Consider the following 22,267-nt stretch of genomic DNA (forward strand, 5'->3'; position numbering starts at 1 on the left):
GTTATTGTTGTTGATAAGCAGTGTCCAGTGCACAGCGGAATGATGAGAAGTATGTGCCAACATGCTGTATATTGCTTTATTTACACTTCAAAGCTGGTAAGTTACAGAAAAACATGTTCTCTCTGCCAAAGCAGAGAAATGCATCCTCTCTCCTCTAAAGCACGGAGAGAATCACAAACTGAAACTGCAAAGAACAGGGAAAAACAGGAAACCAGTATACGTCACATCCAGTCTCCCGTTCCCGTGGGAAAACCTCCAACAGTACAGACTGTGTGGTATGTAAACACCTGTCTTGTGACAAGCACTTCTGCTGCTCAGTGAGGGAAGCAGAAACCAACATCCTCCCCCTTTCTGTGAACATCACTGGGCAGCGTGTTCGTACAATATCAGTACAAACCCAACTTCTGCACATAGGTACAGTGTTGATCCCTTGACACAATCTTGGACAATACATCAGCAGGAATTTCATTACCTGGCATATAGGACACCGTTACGAGTCCCTTCTGAATACGTTCCCTAGCATGTTGCACCTTCAATTGCAAGTGCTTCGTGCTTTGCTTACAACTTTCAGAATTCAGCAAAGCCAAACATGCTTTGTTGTCCTGGTAAACCTGGATTGGACATTTGACAGGAATTTTCATGTCTTTGCACAATTGTAACAACCATTCACAATCCTTAAGTGAATAAGACAGTGCATTCAGTTCAGCTTCACAAGTACTTAAGCTAACTGTTGTTTGCTTCTTGCATGAGCAATCAAATAGACCCTGATTGTACTTATAGCAAACTCCAGACGTACTTTTCCTGTCTGTAGTGTCACTTCCAAAACTTGCATCTGCAAATATCTCAAGACCACCAGACTTCTGATTGTTAAATCTCAGTCTGTAATGCATAGTGCCTTTCAAATACCGCGCTATGCGTTTCAGAGCTTTCCAATCCTTAACAGTAGGATTGTTGACTTGTCTGCTTAGCAAATTACAGCTAACAGCAATGTCTGGTCTTGAACATCTGGCAATGAAGTTTAGCTTGCCTAGCACACTTCTGTACAGTGTAGTGTCAGAAAATGCTTCTTCAGTGTCATCTACCTGATAACCTGTTATCATCGGTGTGTCTACAGGGTTAGCATCCATCAGGTTTAGTTTGCTTAACACATCAGCAATTTTCTGTGACTGGTGTACTAGAATGTTACCATCTTGATCTCTCTCTATTTCCAGAGATAGGTAGTTGTTTACCTCACCAAGATCTTTCATGTCAAAGTGCTCTTTCAGTTGAGCTAGGGCGTTATTGTACATTGTGACATCTTCCCAAAAGAATAAAAGATCATCAACATAAAACAAACAATACAGTTTCTTTTGCCCCTCCTCTTTGACAAATACACATGGATCAGATTTCCCTTGCTTAAAACCTAGAGAAAACAATACTTCAGTGAGTTTTGTGTGCCAACACCGTGCACTTTGCTTGAGACCATAAATTGACTTCTTCAGAGCACAAACATATCCCTGTTTTACCTGTACTCCATCAGGTGGAAGCATATAAAGTAATTCATTTAGAGATCCGTACAGAAAAGCTGTGTTGACATCATGGTGACTAATGTGTAGATTCTCCTCTGCAGCTAGCTTGAGCATAAGCCTAATGCTCTCATACCTCACTGTGGGTGAGTAGGTCTCGTGATAGTCTTCACCTGGTACCTGAGCAAATCCTCTGGCTACCAATCTGGCTTTGTGTCTGACTATCTTGCCATTTTGATCAGTCTTCGCTTTGAAGACCCATTTGCTTCCAAGCAGTTTCATTCCTGGAACTACTGGAACAAGTTCCCATGTTTTGTTCCTTTCCAAGGAATCAAGCTCAGCCTTCATGGCATTTAACCATGGCTCAGCTTCCTTTGAATCCAAATCCTGGATTTCTTGGAAACTTGAAGGTTCAAAAACCTTCTTGGAGCTTTTAACAGCTGTTACTGCTATCTTAGCAAATTCATCAGCAAATCTCTTTGGAGGTCTGCCTTTTGTGGCTCTCTGTGACCTACGAATTAGCCTTAAGTCCTCAACACTCTCCTCTTCCTTCTTAGGAGAAAAGTGACCTATTGTGAACAATGGTTCCTCCAATTCCTGATCAGAGCTTTCAGAGGGTCGCATAGAGGCTTTCGCACTCTTGAAATCCTCTGAATCACCTGATTCAGTTTCAGACTCAGAATCAGAACCTTCATCAGTGGGTGTGGGTTGTTGCGGTTGCTTTTGACTATCCTCAGTCTCATCACTGTCATCAGGATAACATTGGAAAATTCCCACATTCTCCCCCCACTTGGCATTGTACTCAACACTTCTAGTGAGCTTAATTTCCTTAGAGTCAGTCATCATTATTCTGTAAGACCCTTTCTGATAACCTAGAAAGATACCATGCAATCCACGCTTGTCTAACTTGGAGTTTTGTGGTGAGTGAACCCACATGTCAGAACCAAAAATTTTCATGTGTTTGATGTATGGCTTCTTGCCAAACATCTTCTCATAGGGGGTACAACCAATCGCTGAAGATAACCTGCGATTATAACTGTAAGTGAAACATGAGAGAGCTTCGGCCCAATAACTCTCTGGAAGATTGGCATCATGCAGCAAGGTTTTTAACCTTTGAAGCAATGTTTGATTTGCTCGTTCCGCAAGCCCATTCTGCCATGGCGAGCGAGGACTAGACAAATCGTGTTGAATTCCTTTCTCAGCCAGAAAAGCTTCAAACTGCTGAGAAGTGAACTCTCCCCCGCGGTCGGTGAAAAGAATCCTTATCTTCTTACCATGCACATTTCCCAACCAAGCACAGAATTCCTTGAACCTAGGAAAAGCCTCTGATTTCTGCTTGAGATTGTACACATAAATATACCTGGAAAATGCATCAATGAGAACCATGAAGTACCTATTCCCACCCAAAGAGGGCGCTAGTGGTCCAACCAAATCAGCATGAACAACCTGGTATGGTTCTGTAGCTTGCCTACTAGACACCTTACCTTTCGCAGCCATTTTCACCTTGTTTGCTGCGCATGCCTTGCACTTCATGTGGTACCTGCAGGGTTTAATAGTCATACCTTCAACCAAGGCAGGCATTTTTGATACTGCCTCAAAATGCAAATGACCAAATTTCCTGTGAAAAGCATGAATACAATCTGCATGCAAACTTTTGTTAGAACCTGCAATGCAACAAGTGTCATCCTGCACAACATCATCATAATACAAAAGAAACAAACGATCAACAAATTCAGCATACAATTGATAATCATTTTTCTTAGTGATGATGCATCTATTGTTCTTAAAAGAAACGTCTATTTTCCGCTCCATCAGCTGTCCAACGCTAAGCAGATTATGTTTCGCGTCCGGCACATAAAGAACATCCTGTATCGATAAGTCCAAACTGTGAAGAACAACAGTTCCGTAGCCTTTACTGGGGATCGTGTGGCCATCCGCCTGGTGAATCGCACCTTCCTGCGGTGTAAAAGACACGAACAGTCGCTTATCGTTGCACATGTGATGGGTTGCCGCTGAATCAACAACGAAGAAAGATCTAGACGTCTTCTGGACCTCTGCAACCTCTGCAACCTTTGCAACCTTTGGAGCGAAGCGTGAGACCATTGCCTTGTGCTGCGTTGTCCTGGACACCGGACCTTTGCCTGTGCTCTGGCCTTTTCCACGCGATGAGCTTCCACTGCGCTGCTCTGTCTTGGCCCTGGGATATTTGCATTCCTTCTTCATATGGCCTAGACGTCCACATGAGTAGCATTTCACTGCCTTCAAAGCTTTGGCGCCATCTGGTGGTTCCACTGCACTACGGGATGACGTATGTGAAGTCTCCCCATTTCCCATGCAGCTAGCACCCCGCCGATCTGCTTTATTCTGAATCATGGCAGTATCACAAGCTACTGTGAGTTGAGCATTTGGCTGATCAGTGGTATCAAATTCCCCACTTGCCTCATCCAGCCTTTTGCAGCTAGCCATCATGACCCTGGCACTAGCCATTTGCGTCATCTTGCTGCTATAAATCAATCTGCTTTATACATGCTGCTTCTGTGTACAGTTGCTTCAATCCTAAGGCAATTTCAAAACAGCCTCTGCCTTGCCTGTGCTGCTGTTCTCTTTAACTGCTTTGCTTTTCTGCAGCTGCTTGAAACTGCATTCCAAAGGCAATTTCAAAAGCGAAAGTCCCCAAGTGCTTTCTCTATGCTGCCCTAAATTCTTGCTGCGACATAGAGCTGCAGCTGCACTTTACTTTCGTTTTCCCCCAGCATAGTGTCCCTTTGAGCCATTTGCTTGTGCCGCGGCAAAACCGGCTATTAAAAGTTCAAAGTCCAGCCATAAAGCCATTAATTAGAAGCTGGCAGGCTGCCCGGAGCAGTAGCACATACCTTCATCAATCATTTTGACGCGCAGAGCAGATACCGTTGCGATCCATCCCTCTGCTGCTGTTCCGTTGCCGGCACTCCATTCCGTTGCTCCTTTGTTCCTTTGCCAGGAGCCCGACTTCTGGAAGTCCATTCTCAAAACACTGCATTTTTCTGGGCCCGGAACCAAATGTTGTTGATAAGCAGTGTCCAGTGCACAGCGGAATGATGAGAAGTATGTGCCAACATGCTGTATATTGCTTTATTTACACTTCAAAGCTGGTAAGTTACAGAAAAACATGTTCTCTCTGCCAAAGCAGAGAAATGCATCCTCTCTCCTCTAAAGCACGGAGAGAATCACAAACTGAAACTGCAAAGAACAGGGAAAAACAGGAAACCAGTATACGTCACATCCAGTCTCCCGTTCCCGTGGGAAAACCTCCAACAGTACAGACTGTGTGGAATGTAAACACCTGTCTTGTGACAAGCACTTCTGCTGCTCAGTGAGGGAAGCAGAAACCAACAGTTATGTGTTCCATGTCCTCTGTCAGTGGTACAATGACTGATAATCTCTCTTCATTTGTCCGAAAAGGTTGGGAGAAGGAGTCTTTTATCATTGCTTTAGCATTTCCTGAGGTCACACCTGAAATTTGCTTTCACATTAGTTTGTCTACTTGTTTAGCCTGAATAGGGGAGAGACATGTGTTGTTGCATCTGGGACAGAGGAAGTGGTCCGGTTGTGAAGATGCAGACGGGCTTTTCTCCTCCCTGTGCTCCCCCCACGTGGGAATGTTCTTGTCTGTCTACATCAGTGTTTCCCAACCGGTGTTCCGCGGCACACTAGTGTGCCGCGAGACGTTGCCTGGTGTGCCGCGGGGAAAATTCGAAAGATATTTTTTTTTGTAAAAGGCAAATTAGGTCCTAATCTATCCCTCTAGCGCCTCTTGTCCGTTACTGTGACGCATGAAGCGTGTTCCCGCCCACTCCCCACCCTCCCTTGCTTCTCTCTCTCTCTCTCTGTGCCGTTCTCCGCCGCTTCCTGCTGGGCATGCGCAGCTCGCCTTGCGCTTCCATTCCGGCCCCTCCTTCCCCCGACTACCCCGCCGCTCCGTTCCTTTCTCTTTCTCGCGTGTCAGAGAGCGGCGGCGTGAGCACGGCGGTTCCCTCAGGGCTGACGGAGGGCTCGAGGAGGAGGAGGCAGGACGTGGAGGCGGAGAAAGCGGCGGCGGCCACCCCCCACCTCCGGCTCGAGGCCCGCGTAGAAAGCTGAGGGGGAGAGATAGATAGAGGTGGGCGGCGGCGGCAGCGACCACGACCAACCGCCACAGTAGTTGTAGCGGTGGCGACGGCGAGCAGGGACTCCCGCTCTCTCTCCGTCGTGTGTCTCTCTCTGTCTCTCTCTCTCTCCCGGGCCCGTCCGTTGAGTCTCCCACGCGCCTCGGCTACAAGATGAGCATCGAGATCCCGCCGGGTCTGACTGAGCTGCTGCAGGGCTACACGGTGGAGGTGCTGCGGCACCGGCCGCCGGACCTGCTGGCCTTCGCCGCCGAGTACTTCGCCAAACCGCGCTCTCCTTCCTGCCTCGCTTTGCTGCCTCCTCCCCCCCACCCCCAAAGCTTGGAGGTTCCCCGGCGCCGACCCGCAGGTTTGACCCCCCTTCTCACACCTGTTCACGCTCCTTGCACGGAATGGGGCGGATGGGGAGGAACGGGGCTCGCCGCTGCCTCCGCTCGCCCTCCCCCCCTCCGCCGGCGGTCCCGCGATTCTTGGCTTTTTGGCGGTTGGCACAGAAGGAAGGCAAGGGGGAGGGGGGAAAATTGAATCTTACACTTTCCTGCGTCCCACCCGGCGTGACGCTGCGCGCTGACGTCACGGGGCTGTAATGGTGGTGTGCCTCGAGGTTTTTTTCATGAAACAAGTGTGCCTTTGCCCAAAAAAGGTTGGGAAACACTGGTCTACATCCTCTATTCACAAAGGTGACTTTTCCCTCAATTTGAAGGGGGTTTATTTTCTTGACCCAAAGCCCCCTCCCCCAAAAGGAAGGCAGCATCTGGATCCCAAGGAAGAACAGTTGCAGTCCTCTTGTAGCCTTATGAGGCTTTGCCCTCGGGTGGGAAAAATATTGCGCCCGGGAAAGGGAAAATGGGAGTCAACAGACACTCAAGGAATAGTGTCAGGGTTTCTGGGAGAGAGGAGGAGATGACAGAGGAGACGGAAAGCGAGTGGGAGGAGGGGCAGAAGGATGAGGAAGAAGATGACGGAATTCTGAGGGAATCCACGAGTCTGAGCAGCGAGTCAGAGGATTCTCAAAAGGGGGTTACCTTAATCAAGCAAAGGGGAGGAGAAGGGAGAAGCGGAGAGGAGCCCAGTGGAAGACAGAGGAAGCAAGAGGCGTCTCAGCCGGAACGGAGTAAAGGGGGTGGAGTCGTCAGCCTCTCGGAGGGAGCAGGATTAGGAGAGAACAGAGAGAGGGGGTTGGAGCAAGGTGTTCAGCCGGAAAGGGTGGAGAGCAGAACAAGGGGTGGTGTAGCGGTCGAAAGAAAGGTCAGCAGCAACGTACGCGCGCCAAGTTCAAACTTAGAGGCGCGCGGAAGTGGAGAGAGCTCAGGGGAGGAGCCCGGCCCTAAAGCCAGAAAGAGGGGGGAAGAGGCGGCAGAGGATTCAGCCTCAGGCGAGTCACGGAGAGAGGGAACCCAGGGGGGCAGGAAGACCCTGCGGAAAAGAAAGGAGAGGAAGAGGTGGTCTAGAGCCAGGCTATTAAGTTGGTGCGGAAGAGGGGAGGAGTCAGAGGGGACTTCAGCGGTCTAACGTGGCAGACGTACGGCCACAATGCTGAACTGTATGAGAAGCAGAAATCTTCAATAAACTTTTCCTGTAAATAAACTGCAACGGAGTGAGGTCTCTTGTGAGCTGGGACCCGTCCTGGGTGGCCGTGACAGTAAGTCCCCTCTCCAGAAAGCAAAAAATTTTTTTTGCGAAGCTCACGAACGGGAGCAGCCATGAGCGCTGAGGAGCAGCTGGTTGCATTGCAGAATCAGGTTACCGCTCTCACATCGGCAGTCATTGCTTCGCAGAAGAAGAATGACGACTTGGAGAAGACGTGCCAGGATTTGCAGGCAAGGTGGGAGCGCGCGGACAAGGCGGGGGCCCCAGGATCCAGAGCGGAGGGCATTGCGCTTGGACGGAGGGGGGGTGCCCTAGTTCCGCATTTTAATGGCAACTTGCAAGACTATCCCAATTTCAGAGCGGACGTTGTATATGCACTGCACTTACTCCGTCACGATTTTAAAGATGAGGAGGAGAGAGTGGGGTTCATTGTTTCGCACCTGCATGGGGAGGCCAGGGCTTGGCTACGCAATTTGTGGCGCGAAGATGGACCGGCCCGTCGCGATTCGACTGCGTTCATCAAAGCGATGGATTCTTGTTTTCAATCCTCTGTGGATGTGGACATTGCGCGCCGTCAAATGCACGGGCTGAGGCAGGGGAAAGCGACTGTGCGCCAATACCACTCTAAATTTTTTGCATTGCTCACCGCCTTAGATTGGCCAAAGGACAGTAAACCGGTCAGAGATCTTTTTTGGGAGGGATTGAGCCCCCCCATCAAGGATGAGATCGCTAGGGGGGACAGACCCCAGACCCTAGAAGACGTGGTGCAACGGGCTTTAGCTATTGGAATTCGACATGAGGGGCGTCCGTGGCACGAGGAGGACGGGCCCCAAGCGCGTGCGCAAGCAAGGACTCTCCCTTTTGTGCACAGGGACTTCAGCCGTGCGCACCCCTCGCCAATGGGGAAGGACAGCGAGGAGCCAATGGAGATTGGTGGTGCTAGGGCTCAGAAGCCATCCCAGAGCCCTGTCCCTGGTGCAGCCAAAGCGAAGCCTCCTAGAGGAACCAGGAAGTGTTACATCTGTGACAGTGCGCACCATATGGCGAAAGAGTGCCCCCAGAGGCTCCAGAAGCACACTGCAGCGCTGGCAACTGTAACAGCAGAGGTGCAACCAGGGGAGCAGCTTCAGGGAAACGACAGTGCCTGGCTGGAAGCAGAGCTACTGGGGCTCAGCCAGGCGGATCTGTAGACAAGCCCCCAGCATCACTGCAGAGCGTGGACCCTTTGCCTCCCAAACCGGCAGTTCTGCTCACAGCAACACTCCAGTTGCCTGATGGGAGACTCCTTGAGGTTCCAATAACGATCGATTCGGGAAGCAACGCCGACTTCATGGGACTGCAGTTCGTTAAGCAGCACAACATGGCGCTCCTGCCTGCAACGACGCCTCTGAACGTGGTCACGGTAGACGGCAGGAAGTTGCTGGGGGGGCGAGTGGTGCAGCAAACCCCTCCCATGATGATGCAGATTGGCAACCATCGAGAACTTATTAGTTTCAATGTCACCCACTTATCGGACACACCCATCGTGTTAGGCATGAGTTGGCTGGAGAGGCACAGTCCCGCGGTTGCGTGGTACCAGAGGCAGATCAACTTTTGTTCATCGTATTGTGCTCAGCATTGCTTTCAGACCGATCAGGGAGGAGAAGCTGAGCAGCCGTTGCATCTGGGTATGGTGCAAACAGTGCCTCACAAGTACCAGGACTTCTTGGAGGTTTTCTGTGAGAAGGAAGCTGACAAGTTGCCGCCTCATAGACCTTACGACTGCGCGATTGATTTAGTGCCAGGGGCGCAATTGCCTGCTGCCAAGCTGTACTCCATGTCGGAGGACGAAATGCAAGAGCTTCGGGAGTTCATAGACCATAACCTCAAGCGAGGTTTCATCCAGGAATCTAAAGCAGCGGGAGGCAGCCCTGTTTTCTTTGTGAAGAAGACACGCCCCAAAAAAGGCTTATAGTGGATTACAGGTTCATCAACAGCTTGACTAAGCCCAAAGCTTTCCCCATGCCCAAGATTGACGACCTTTTAGCGACCGTCAGGAGGGGCAAGATTTTCACCAAGCTGGACCTACGTGGAGCTTACAATCTCATCCGCATCCGGAAAGGAGATGAGTGGAAGACCGCCATGTTCACCCCTCTGGGCACATACGAATACAGAGTCATGCCTTTCGGCCTCCAAAATGGCAGCCACGTTTTTCAAGCATTTATGCACCACGTGCTAGCAGGTCTCCTCTACAAAAAGTGTGTCTGCTTTCTCGACGATATCCTGATTTTCTCGGAATCGCCGGAGGATCACGATAAGGACGTGAGGGAGGTCCTGCAGAGGCTGAAGGAACACAGGCTGTACGCCAAGTTGGAAAAATGCCAGTTTGATGTCAGAGAGGTTGATTTCCTTGGCTACAAGTTGTCCGACGAGGGACTGGCCATGGACAGGGCTAAGGTTCAAGCGCTGTTGGACTGGAAAAGCCCTCGAAATCAGAAAGAGGTCCAGAGGTTCATCGGCTTTGCCAATTTTTACCGCAAGTTTATTAAAGGTTTTGCAAACGCGACGGCGGCGATCACTGACACCCTCAGTTCCAAGAAGAAGAAGTTCGTCTGGACCGAACAAGCGGAGCGGTCCTTCCGGACGCTTAAGGGTCTTTTCGCCTCCGAAGAGCAGCTGCTCCACGTGAATCCCGGCAGACCCATGCGGGTAGAGACCGATGCGTCAGACAGAGCGGTTGGGGCCGTTCTTTTGCAAGAGGATTCACAAGGCAACTGGCGACCGGGTGCGTTCTACTCCCGGAAGCTCAGCAAGACGGAGCGCAATTATACCATATGGGACAGGGAGTTGTTGGCCATTCATGCAGCTTTCAAAGCGTGGCGACACTTCTTAATAGGAGCCAAGCACACGGTGCAGGTCCGCACGGATCACAAGAACTTAGAGTATTGGCGGACGGCTAAGTTGCAGACCCAGCGACACATGCGCTGGGCGGAGTTCTTTGCGGACTTCGACTTCAAAATAGAATACATCCCAGGAGACTCCAATGTTATTGCAGACGCGCTGTCCCGAAAGCCGCAATACTTGGAGGAAGCAGCTCCAATCGCAGCAAGGCACATTTTCGCACCGCAGGCGTGGACGTGCGCTGCCATCGCAGTCGACCTGGACGCGGTGCGACGCGCGTTGCAAAGGGATCAGTTTGCACAGTCTAAGATGGAGGAGCTACGCGGAGGGTCGCGAGACAACGCTGAGTTTCAATTGCATGATGGACTTTTGACTCGTAAGGGTGCCCTTTACGTGCCCACCGACGATCTTCGAGCCAAGGTTCTGCAACAGTTGCATGACGCCCCTAGTGCAGGCCATTTCGGCAAAGAGAAGACGATGGAGTTGGTGGCTAGAGACTTTTGGTGGCCCCAGATGAGAGGAGAGGTGGCGGACTACGTCGCCAGGTGTGATATCTGCCAGAGGTCCAAACCAGTGCACCAGAAGCAGGCGGGATTGCTAGAACCGCTGGAGACACCGCAGCAACCGTGGGAGAGGGTAGCGTTGGACTTTGTTACAGACCTGCCCAGCTCCAGAGGTAAGACGGCGGTGTTAGTGGTGGTGGACTTGTTCACCAAGATGGCGCACTTCATCCCTTGTGCCAAGGTGGCGACGGCAGAACAGACCGCAAAGCTCTTCATCGATCACGTCTTCAGAGTGCATGGACTTCCGCAGTCCGTCTTGTCCGACAGGGGGCGCCAGTTTGTTTCCACTTTCTGGCGAAAGCTTCTGGGCATCTTGCACGTCAAAATCAACCTGACATCGGCGAGGCATCCACAAACCAACGGTCAAGCGGAGAGGGTCAACGCGATCATGCAGCAGTACCTGCGGTGCTACGCCAACCAGCGACCTGCGGCGTGGGTGGACTATCTGCCGATGGCTGAATTCGCCTACAACAACACGAAACACGCATCCACCGGGGTGACGCCTTTCTTCGCGAACAATGGCCGTCATCCCAGAACCTTCCCGAGATTTGCGGCACCAGGAGGGGGGGGGCCTCAAGATGCCGACCAGTTTGCAGCGGAGTTGCAAGAGGTGCACGAGGAGCTGCGGAGACATTTGGAGCTGGCAAAACAGGCGTATAAGGTGCAGGCCGATAAGCACAGGAGGGCGGGAGAGGACATCCAGGTTGGGGACTGGGTGTGGTTAGCAGCCCACGCGATGCCGGCCAGGTCATTGGCCAAGAAGAAGTTAGGACACAGGCAGCTAGGGCCATATCAAGTTGAGGCTAAGATCAATCCGGTGGCTTTTCGTCTAGCCCTTCCGGAGGGTTCCAGGGTGCACCCGGTCTTTCATAGGTCGGTGCTCACTCCCTACAAAACCCCACACAGGTTTCAAGAGTCGGGAGCACCCCCAGAGCCACGTAGGAGGGCGCCTGAGAGGGGGGAATCGCCAAGACCAGAACCTCTTAACGAGGTCACAGAGATACTGGACTCGAGATGGGGGGAGGAGGGAGTTGAATACTTTCTCGCCAGGGAGGGCACACCAGCCGCTGCTAATAGTTGGGTGCCAGGCTACGAGTTAGACGAACCCCTTTTGAAAGAAGAGTTCCATGCACTTTTCCCACATAGACCCATGCCAGCTGAGTACTTTGATGACTGGCTTTTCACACCCACATTGTCAGATAGCACGTTCAGGGGTTTCTCTTCCCCCGAGGAAAGAACACCAGAATCAAGCCCGCCCAGGGGATCGTGCTCGGGGGTGGACACGGAAACCCCTTATTGGTGGGAGGAGCAGCCAGAGGAGGAATGGCGTAAGAGGTGGCTGATAGGTCCTTGGCGGGCAGCACCGGAGGAAGTAGCGATGGAAGCAGAGACTGAGAAGCATTTGGGGGAAGAACCCGACTTCGAATACACATACACAGAACTGCCAGCAGAGAACATTGACGTAGACGACCTGTATCCTGAGCCTACCCCCGAAGAGCCGCAGTTTCCACAACCGGTCCCCGGCGAGCGGGAGGGGGGAAGGGGGGGCTTCGAGGGGGGGATGGATGTCAGGGTTTCTGGGAGAGAGGAGGAGATGACAGAGGAGACGGAAAGCGAGTGGGAGGAGGGGCAGAAGGATGAGGAAGAAGATGACGGAATTCTGAGGGAATCCACGAGTCTGAGCAGCGAGTCAGAGGATTCTCAAAAGGGGGTTACCTTAATCAAGCAAAGGGGAGGAGAAGGGAGAAGCGGAGAGGAGCCCAGTGGAAGACAGAGGAAGCAAGAGGCGTCTCAGCCGGAACGGAGTAAAGGGGGTGGAGTCGTCAGCCTCTCGGAGGGAGCAGGATTAGGAGAGAACAGAGAGAGGGGGTTGGAGCAAGGTGTTCAGCCGGAAAGGGTGGAGAGCAGAACAAGGGGTGGTGTAGCGGTCGAAAGAAAGGTCAGCAGCAACGTACGCGCGCCAAGTTCAAACTTAGAGGCGCGCGGAAGTGGAGAGAGCTCAGGGGAGGAGCCCGGCCCTAAAGCCAGAAAGAGGGGGGAAGAGGCGGCAGAGGATTCAGCCTCAGGCGAGTCACGGAGAGAGGGAACCCAGGGGGGCAGGAAGACCCTGCGGAAAAGAAAGGAGAGGAAGAGGTGGTCTAGAGCCAGGCTATTAAGTTGGTGCGGAAGAGGGGAGGAGTCAGAGGGGACTTCAGCGGTCTAACGTGGCAGACGTACGGCCACAATGCTGAACTGTATGAGAAGCAGAAATCTTCAATAAACTTTTCCTGTAAATAAACTGCAACGGAGTGAGGTCTCTTGTGAGCTGGGACCCGTCCTGGGTGGCCGTGACAAATAGTTTCGGAGAAAAAGCTTTATTTCTACCATCCATGAACTGGTAGAAAGAGCAAGTGTGATAACTCACAAACAAGCACGAGTTCACAGCCATTTGCACAGAGCATCTATTCCCCTTCCAGTTCCCTCCCCTTTCTCCTCCTTCGGAAAAGTTCTGCCCCATGTCTCCTGAGCATGAACAGAAAGTTCCCGTCTTGGGACTATTTTGGACTGTTCCCAGGAAAAGGGGGTGAGAAACCAAAGGGGGTTTCAGAGTGTTCAGTCGTTTCAGTCTTTTTGTTACAGCAAGAGCAATATGCTTAGCTAATGCTTTTAGCCTTAGAGAGAGAAAAAAGATTTGAGAGTTCCTGAGGCGAGGCTTGGAGGCCTGGCTGGGGGAATTCACAAACAGTTTTAGGGTTTTTAGGGTAACCTGACTGTCTTTCTTCACTCCTGCGAAGTGGCCCCTACCTGGCTTGGCAGAGAGGACAAGGGAGGACCCTCTGCTCCCTGACTTGGGGGTCTCTCCCCCCAGGCATGATCTGAACAGGGACCCCCATGCCCCCTCCCTGCACCCCGGGTAGTGGCATAACAAGGTCAGGGGGTACCTGGTGTGGAAAAGTTTTTGTCACCTCCCCAATATTGACCTCTATTTTTTGCCTGCAAAAATGTTTTGACTTTATTTCACATTTTCTTACAAAGGATTGTGGATTCTGGGCCTCTGATAACAAGGAGGCCACTGTGGAGAGATGCTTAAATCTACAGGATGCATTGTGTTTTGGCTTGTGTTGTTTTATTTATATTTTTTGTTTATTTATTTATTAAAATTAAAAAACCTGTAAAGTTGTTTACCAATACAAAAAAACAAAGAAACAACAACACCACTGCAGTAAAATCAATAAAAATTAACAAGCCTACTTTAAAACAGAGAAAAGCTAAAATATTAAAACAGATTAAAATTACTTCAGCTTCCTAATGCTTTTAGCCGCTGCCTGAAAAGAGTCTAGCAAAGGCACGCGCTTTATTGCAAGAGGCGGGGAGTTCCAAAGGGCAGGTGCTGCCACACTAAACAACGCAGTGCTGGAAAGGGGGTGAAAGGCAAGCGGCCAGCCTGGCAGGGTTGGTGTGGAAGGAGGAGCTCGTGGGAGGAAAGGAGGTGCCATGGAAATGCCATTCTATTTTTTAAAAAATTAATATTTATTAAAGTTTTAAAGGTTACACAAGAAAAAGAAAAAACACCATATTAAACAGAAAACAAAACAATACCTCACAATAAAAAAGAGCAAAAAAGAAAAAAAAATACAAACAATTAAAACAAAAACAAAAACAGTTCAAACCTTCACATAACTTATCTTTCATTTGCTTGTTTCCTTGACCTCCTCACACCTCCCTTTTTATATTCTAGTTCTAAAAGTAAAGAGCCTCCGTCTCTCACTCTTCCTCTAAACGAGAGCCAGGTGTGTGTGTGTGTGAACATATAGAGTGAGGAGAGAAAGTATTTGATCCCCTGCTAAATTTGCTTTTTTGCCCTCTGACAAAGAAATGCCTAGTCCACAATAATAATGGTAGGTTTCTTGTAGCTGTGAGAGACAGAATAACAACAGAGAAACCAAGAAGACAAAAGTCAAAGATTGATGATGATGATGATGATTATTTTTTGTTCTTGTTCCTACTTTTCTCTCTTTTATTTATTCCCAATATCATCCCGATCTTAATCCTTTATCTTATCTTGACAGCCACTGGCATGCAACTTTAATCATATTTAACAGATCTATATGTAAATTAACATGCAAGATGAAATTTTTGTTCTTGTTGTCCCTCAATTGTTTTCGGTGCAGTCCCTCCTCAGAAGGCCCTATTTCATTCCACCGTCTTACCTTCCAGGACTCTGGGCTGTCTTCCAGCTTTCCTTTGTTTAATTAAAATTAAGACATGTAATGTATTTTAATGGACTGATATTTTCCCAAACCGAAGAATCTTCCCAAACTGAAGAGACCACACTGTGGGATAGATTTCACAGTTAATAATTGTTTGGTTCCTCTACAATCCAACCTTGCTCCCCCTGAGCCCTAAGGGAAGCTTACAAAGATCAAAGATTCATCTTCACTTTAATAAATCCATATATGACAAAAGTCCATGCAAGCAGATGTGGTTTCCTGTGTGAAATATTCCCCAGTTGTAATCTGTCGGTTGTCTTCAGCCCCCTTTGAGAGGGACCCCTTTTTCAAACCCGTATAAATTATTTGGTGGGCAATGAATGAATCTTTTCCCACATTCCAAACACTAAGACGTTTTCTCTGTTGTATGGATTCTTTGATGGGAAGTGAGATTGCCCCTCTGACTGAAGCTTTTCCCACATTCCAAGCACTGATAGGGTTTTTCTCCTGTATGAATTCTGCGATGGGAAGTGAGACTGGAGCTATCAGTGAAGCTCTTTCCACATTCCAAGCACTGATAGGGTTTCTCCCCTGTATGAATTCTGTGATGGGAAGTGAGACTATCCTTCCGACTGAAGCCCTTTCCACATTCAAAGCACTGATAGGGTTTTTCCCCTGTATGAATTCTTTGATGGGTAGTAAGACTTTCCTTCCGACTGAAACCCTTTCCACATTCGAAGCACTGATAGGGTTTTCCCCCTGTATGAATTCTCTGATGAGAAGTGAGATTCCCCTCCTGAGGGAAGCTCTTTCCACATTCCGAGCATTGATAGGGTTTCTCCCCTGTATGCATTCTTTGATGGGTAGTAAGACTATCCTTCCGACTGAAGCCCTTTCCACATTCGAAGCACTGATAGGGTTTTTCCCCTGTATGAATTCTCTGATGAGAAGTGAGATTCCCCTCCTGACTGAAGCTCTTTCCACATTCTGAGCACTGATAGGGTTTCTCCCCTGTATGAATTCTGTGATGGGAAGAGAGTGTGGCACTTTGACTGAAGCTCTTTCCGCATTCCAAGCACTGATAGGGTTTCTCCCCTGTATGAATTCTTTTATGGGAAGTGAGCTTGTGGCCGTCCCGGAAGCTTTTCCCACATTCCAAGCACTGATAGGGTTTCTCCCCTGTATGAGTTCTTTGATGGGAAGTGAGATGTGCGCTTTGATTAAAGCTCTTTCCACATTCCAAGCACTGATAGGGTTTTTCCCCTGTGTGAATTCTTTGATGGGAAGTCAGATCACCACTCAGACGAAAGCTCTTTCCACATTCTGAGCAGTGATACGGTTTCTCTCCTGTATGAAGTCTTTGATGGGAAGTCAGATCACCACTCAGACGAAAGCTCTTTCCACATTCCAAGCACTGATAGGGTTTCTCCCCTGTATGAATTCTTTGATGGGTAGTAAGACTTTCCTTCCGACTGAAGCCCTTTCCACAATCCAAGCACTGATAGGGTTTCTCCCCTGTATGAATTCTTTGATGAGAAGTGAGATTCACCCACGTACTGAAGCTATTTCCACATTCCAAGCACTGATAGGGTTTCTCCCCTGTATGAATTCTTTGATGGGAAGTGAGATCACCACTCAGACGAAAGCTCTTCCCACATTGGAAGCACTGATAGGGTTTCTCCCCTGTATGAATTTTTTGATGAGAAGTGAGATTCCCCTCCTGAGCGAAGCGCTTCCCACATTCCAAGCACCGATAGGGTTTCTCCCCTGTATGCATTCTTTGATGGGAAGTGAGGTGACCCTTCCGATTGAAGCTCTTTCCACATTCCAAGCACTGATAGGGTTTTTCCCCTGTATGAATTCTTTGATGAGAAGCGAGATTCTGGCGGTGACTAAAGTTCTTCCCACATTCCAAGCACTGATACGGTTTCTCCCCTGTATGAACTCTTTGATGGGAAGTGAGATTCCCCGAGTGACTGAAGCTCTTTCCACATTCCAAGCAATTATATGGTTTCTCCCCTGTGTGAACTCTTTGATGCAAAGTGAGATGATCCTTTCGATTGAAGCTCTTTCCACATTCTCTGCACTGATACAGTTTTTCCCTACTCTGTGTTCTTTCGTGTGAAGTGAGGCTATTCCTTCGAATGAAGCTCTTTCTTTGATGGGAGGTGGACTGGGAGCTCTGACGGATCTTCTCTCCACACTCTGAATATTTATCTGAATTCTCCGCTATGTGGATTCTGTTGTGATCTCCCTTGTTCTTCCCTTCTAAGTCATCACCATCTGCAATGAAGAGAGAAGCGAATTAGAGTCTCAGGAGGAAATGGGAACTCCAGATTATTGAACAATGTTAATGAATGCTTGTGACAGAGGAAGAACTGAAGAGAATGAGATGTGAGGCCGTACAATAGTTTTCACTGTTTTTGTTTCCTGGTATTAACTGAGATATTGCTTGGCTTTTATCTGGGATGGATATTTTTGTGGCTCAATCATGGAATCCACTGCATCTCCAATCACAACATGTTATGATCCAACAGGGATCCTTACTGAGAAAGTCCATGACCCCACGATTCTCCTTGACTTCTCCTGTGTGAGTGCCTGAGGGCCCTGCTCTTGCCACTAACCACCTGGCCCGGGGCGGGGCCTGAAGCCTCAAAAGGACTGCTCTGCTGCCCAGGAGGACTCCCTTGTGTGAATGCCTGAGGGCCCTGCTCTTGCCACTAACCACCTGGCCTGGGGCGGGGCCTCAAGCCTCAAAAGGACTGCTCTGCTGCCCAGGAGGACTCTCCTGCGTGAGTGCCTGAGGGCCCTGCTCTTGCCACTAACCACCTGGCCCGGGGCGGGGCCTGAAGCCTCAAAAGGACTGCTCTGCTGCCCAGGAGGACTCCCCTGTGTGAGTGCCGACCTCAGTGATCACGGGTAGGAGGAGGAGTTACGCTAAGACCAGACCATGTCGTTACAGAGGAGGCAGGTTTAGTCGTTGTTTGACGACTATTCCTGCCTCCGGGTCTCGTCCTGACTGGATGGATACTAGAATCAGCAAGGGATACCCACATGACCTGAAGGTGCTGCTGTGCAATGCCAGGTCAATGATTCATAAAACCACTGCCATCCATGACTTGATCATGGATGGAGGACTTGACCTGGCATGTGTAACAGAGACTTGGTTGGATGAAGCAGATGGGCCTGTCCTTGTCGCTGCTTGTCCACCAGGTTTCTCTTACGCACAGCAACCCAGGCCTTGTGGGCAGGGAGGGGGGGGGGTTGCAGTGATTTTTAGGAAGTCATTAGTTTGCACCAGGCGTCCTATTGGGAAGACCCAGTTTTCCAAGTGCATGTTCTGGAAGTTGGGCAATAGGGGCAGTACAGGATTCCTTTTGGTGTACCGACCTCCCCGCTGCACCAAGGATTCCCTGCCCGAGCTGCTTCAGGTCGTGGCGGATGTTCTCCTGGAGACACCTAGCTTGGTTGTCCTAGGGGATTTTAATATCCATGCCGACACAACCTTACAAGGGGCCGCTCGGAACTTCGTGCAAAGCATGGCCTCCATGGGGCTGTCCCTGAATAAGTCTGGCCCAACCCACATGCCTTGGACCTGGTGTTTACCTCTACGGATATTGGTGATCTGACACTAAGTAAAAGCGAAACGAAAGAAGGGCCATGGTCAGATCACTTCCTGGTGCAACTCGACTTCTCCGCGATCCATCCCCTCTGCAGGGAGGTGGGACGAATTCGGATGGTCCGCCCCCGCCACTTAATGGATCCAAATGGTTTCCAGAGAGTGGTAGGGGATGTTTTATCCCATGTTGATGGCCTTTCAGCTGATTCCCTGCTGGCCCGCTGGAATGTGGAGTTAACCAGGGATATTGACTGTTTGGCTCCGAAGCGCCCTCTCCGACTGCATGGAGCCTGGACAGCCCCATGGTTTTCCACTGATCTGAGGGCAATGAAACAATCATTGAGACAGCTAGAGCCCGGTGGCGGATAACTCATTCTGAAGCTGACCGGACACGGGTTAAAGCTCAATATCGAGCCTACCAAGTGGCGGTAGTGACGGCGAAGAAGACTTTCTTCACCGCCTCTATTGCATCTGCAGAAAACAGCAGCAGGAGACTTTTTCAGGTGGTTCGCAATTTAGCGGAACCACCTGTTGCATTGGGGCCCAGTAAGGGCCACATGATCTGCAATGATTTTGCAAAGTTTTTTGCAGATAAAGTCGCTCAGATTGGGGAAGAGGTAGACACCACCATGGGAGCAGGGCCGGAGTGGGAGAGTGCTAGAGTCCTGTCTAGTCAAGTTGTGTGGGATCAATTCCAATCTGTTACCCCCGAGGATGTGGACAGGCTGCTTGGACGAGTGAAACCAACCACCTGTCTCCTGGATCCTTGCCCATCCTGGCTTATAAAAGCTAGCCGGGAAGGACTGGGCGATGGGCTTCGTGGGGTGGTGAATGCTTCCCTCCCTGAGGGAGCCTTCCCAGACCCGCTGAAAGAGGCGGTTATTAAACCGCTTCTTAAAAAACCATCTTTAGATGCGGCCACAATGGCCAACTATCGCCCAGTCTCAAATCTTCCATTCTTGGGCAAGGTGATTGAGCGAGCGGTTGCCGAACAACTCCAGGCACGCCTGGAAGAAGCGGACCATTTGGATCCCTTCCAGTCGGGATTCAGGCCTCACCATGGGACTGAAACTGCCTTGGTCGCACTGGTTGATGATCACCGCCGGGCTAGGGACAAAGGTGAGAGCTGCTTCCTAGTTCTGCTGGATCTCTCAGCGGCATTTGATACCATCGACCATAACATCCTTATGGACTGTATTGAGGGGCTGGGAGCTGGGGGCACTGTCATACAGTGGTTCTGCTCCTTCCTCCTGGGCCGTGTTCAGAAAATGGTGGTGGGGGATTTGTGTTCAGACCCCTGGGCTCTCACTTGTGGGGTGCCTCAGGGTTCTGTCCTCTCCCCCATGCTTTTCAACATCTACATGCAGCCGCTGGGAGGGATCATCAGGGGGTTTGGGCTTGGTGTTCATCAGTATGTGGATGATACCCAGCTCTACCTCTCTTTTAAATCAGAACCAGTGAAGGCGGTGAAGGTCCTGTGTGAGTGTCTGGAGGCGGTTGGAGGATGGATGGCGGCTAACAGATTGAGGTTACAGACAGACAGAAGTACTGTTTTGGGGGGACAGGAGGCGGGCAGGTGTGGAGGATTCCCTGGTCCTGAATGGGGTAACTGTGCCCCTGAAGGACCAGGTGTGCAGCCCGGGAGTCATTTTGAACTCACAGCTGTCCATGGAGGTACAGGTCAAATCTGTGTCCAGGGCAGCTGTTTACCAGCTCCATCTGGTACGCAGGCTGAGACCCTATCTGTCTGCGGACTGTTGCGCCAGAGTGGTGCATGCTCTGGTTATCTCCTGCTTGGACTACTGCAATGCGCTCTACATGGGGCTACCTCTGAAGGTTATGCGAAACTACAACTAATCCAGAATGCAGCAGCTAGACTGGTGTCTGGGAGCGGCCGCTGAGACCATATAACACCGGTCTTGAAAGACCTACATTGGCTCCCAGTACGTTTCCGAGCACAATTCAAAGTGTTGGTGCTGACCTTTAAAGCCCTAAACGGCCTCGGTCCAGTATATCTGAAGGAGTGTCTCCACCCCCATCATTCTGCCCGGACACTGAGGTCCAGCACCGAAGGCCTTCTGGTGGTTCCCTCACTGCGAGAATCCAAGTTACAGAGAACCAGGCAGAGGGCCTTCTCGGTAGTGGCGCCCTCCCTGTGGAATGCCCTCCCACCAGATGTCCAAGAGAACAACAACTACCAGACTTTTAGAAGACATCGGAAGGCGGCCCTGTTTAGGGAGGCTTTTAATGTTTGATGTAGTACAGTATTTTTTTATTATTATTTTTTTGGAAGCTGCCCAGAGTGGCTGGGGAAGCCCAGCCAGATGGGCGGGGTATAAATAATAATTATTATTATTATTATTATTATTATTATTATTATTATTATTATTATTATTATTATTATTTATGCTGCGCTCTCTGGTCAGGATCCAGCAACGTCCACGCCTTGTCTGTGAAACAAACAGCAACATCTTCACCTGAACACTACCCATCAGAAGTTATCTCAATCTGGTTGGTCTAAATTTAAATTTATACGTAAATCTCTTTCTTCACTTTGAACCCCCTCCCTCCCATTTTCATGATGAGACCAACTCTGTATTGTTTCATTGGTAACAGAAGAGGAAAAATGACTATTACTCACTTAATCTAAGCACAACGGCCACAAGAGCTTCAGTCTAGGCATTTGGCTCTGCAATGTTGAATGTTCTCTGTTCTCTCCTGTTTCCCCCCCTTTTTTTTCCAGTTGAAAGCAATTCATGAACCCAGAACTCATGCACTGACCCCTAATGATGAACTATATGTTATAGATATTCCGGCAAATTTATTCTGCTATTTTACATATAAATGACATGAGAAGACTTGGTCTAGATGTTTTATTATTCCTATGTTCCTTGTTTTTAAAAGCAAATAAAAAGTTATTCCAAAAAGAAAATAAAAGAAAAATACATGGAGGCCTCATCTGCATTCAATCTGCAAAGCAGGATCAGGTTCCTTTCAAGACTCGTGGCTTCTAGTGCTGCGCGATGGGGCGGAGGGAAGTTTGAGGATGGAGAAAAGAATAATATGATGGATTGAGGAAATAGAAATGTAAATGTATGGGGGGGATGGGGAGGAAATGGTGTTGGCTTTGGTACATCTGTATTGTAATACAATACAGTGGTGCCCCGCAAGACAAATGCCTCGCAAGACGAAAAACTCGCTAGACAAAAGGGTTTTTTGGTTTTTGCGTCGCTTCGCAAGACGAATTTCCCTATGGGCGTGCCTCGCAAGACGAAAACGTCTTGCGACTTTGTTTCCTTTGTCTTAAAACCGTTAAAACCAAGGGTGCTTTGCTTGAACAGCTGCAGTTGCGACTTGACTTCGAGGAGCAACTGTTAGCACGCGGTTTGGTAGCCTTTTCTCAGACTTTGCTCATTTTTGAAGCTTTTCCAAAACTTTTCCAGAACTTCTTTTGCATCCATTTGGTAAGTTAAACTTTTAAAACTTTTTTGGGGGGGTTTTGGATTTTGGGTTGGGGTGTTTGGGATTCAAGGACTTGGTGTTGGGGGGGGTTTAAGAGAATCTGGGAACTTGTGGGGGGTTTTTTGAATTTTTTTATTTTTGTGTGACCATTGGGCCATGTGGTTGTTGTTTTTTTAAATTTTCTGAGTTTGAATTTCTGTGTGCTGGGTGGCTGGGAGAACAGTTGGTGGGGTTTCTGCAGGAATCTGGGAGCTTGTGGGGGATTTTTTTGATTTTTTTTTATTTTTTGTGACCATTGGGCCATGACCTTGCA

General features: G+C 49.5%; 1 protein-coding gene across 9 annotated transcripts in view; it reads right to left on the bottom strand.

The window, feature by feature from the left end:
* The window catches only part of LOC309364378 (uncharacterized protein), a 214,577-nt gene that overhangs the window by 150,603 nt on the left and 41,707 nt on the right, over positions 1–22,267 (bottom strand). For 5 of the 9 annotated variants that reach the window (XM_081901523.1, XM_081901517.1, XM_081901526.1 and 2 more), the window contains one exon: positions 14,170–17,156. The exons of 1 other annotated variant lie outside the window; for it this stretch is intronic. In XM_081901523.1, coding sequence (XP_081757649.1) covers positions 15,280–17,156 — 1,877 coding nt within the window. In that variant the 3' untranslated portion in view covers positions 14,170–15,279. Of the gene's footprint in view, positions 1–13,447; positions 17,157–22,267 lie in introns of those variants that run through there. 3 more of the 9 variants (XM_081901518.1, XM_081901519.1, XM_081901520.1) reach the window with 1 other exon arrangement.

The sequence above is a fragment of the Podarcis melisellensis genome, assembly GCF_964234715.1.
Source record: "Podarcis melisellensis genome assembly, chromosome: 2".
In the NCBI taxonomy this organism is placed as follows: Eukaryota; Metazoa; Chordata; class Lepidosauria; order Squamata; family Lacertidae; genus Podarcis; species Podarcis melisellensis.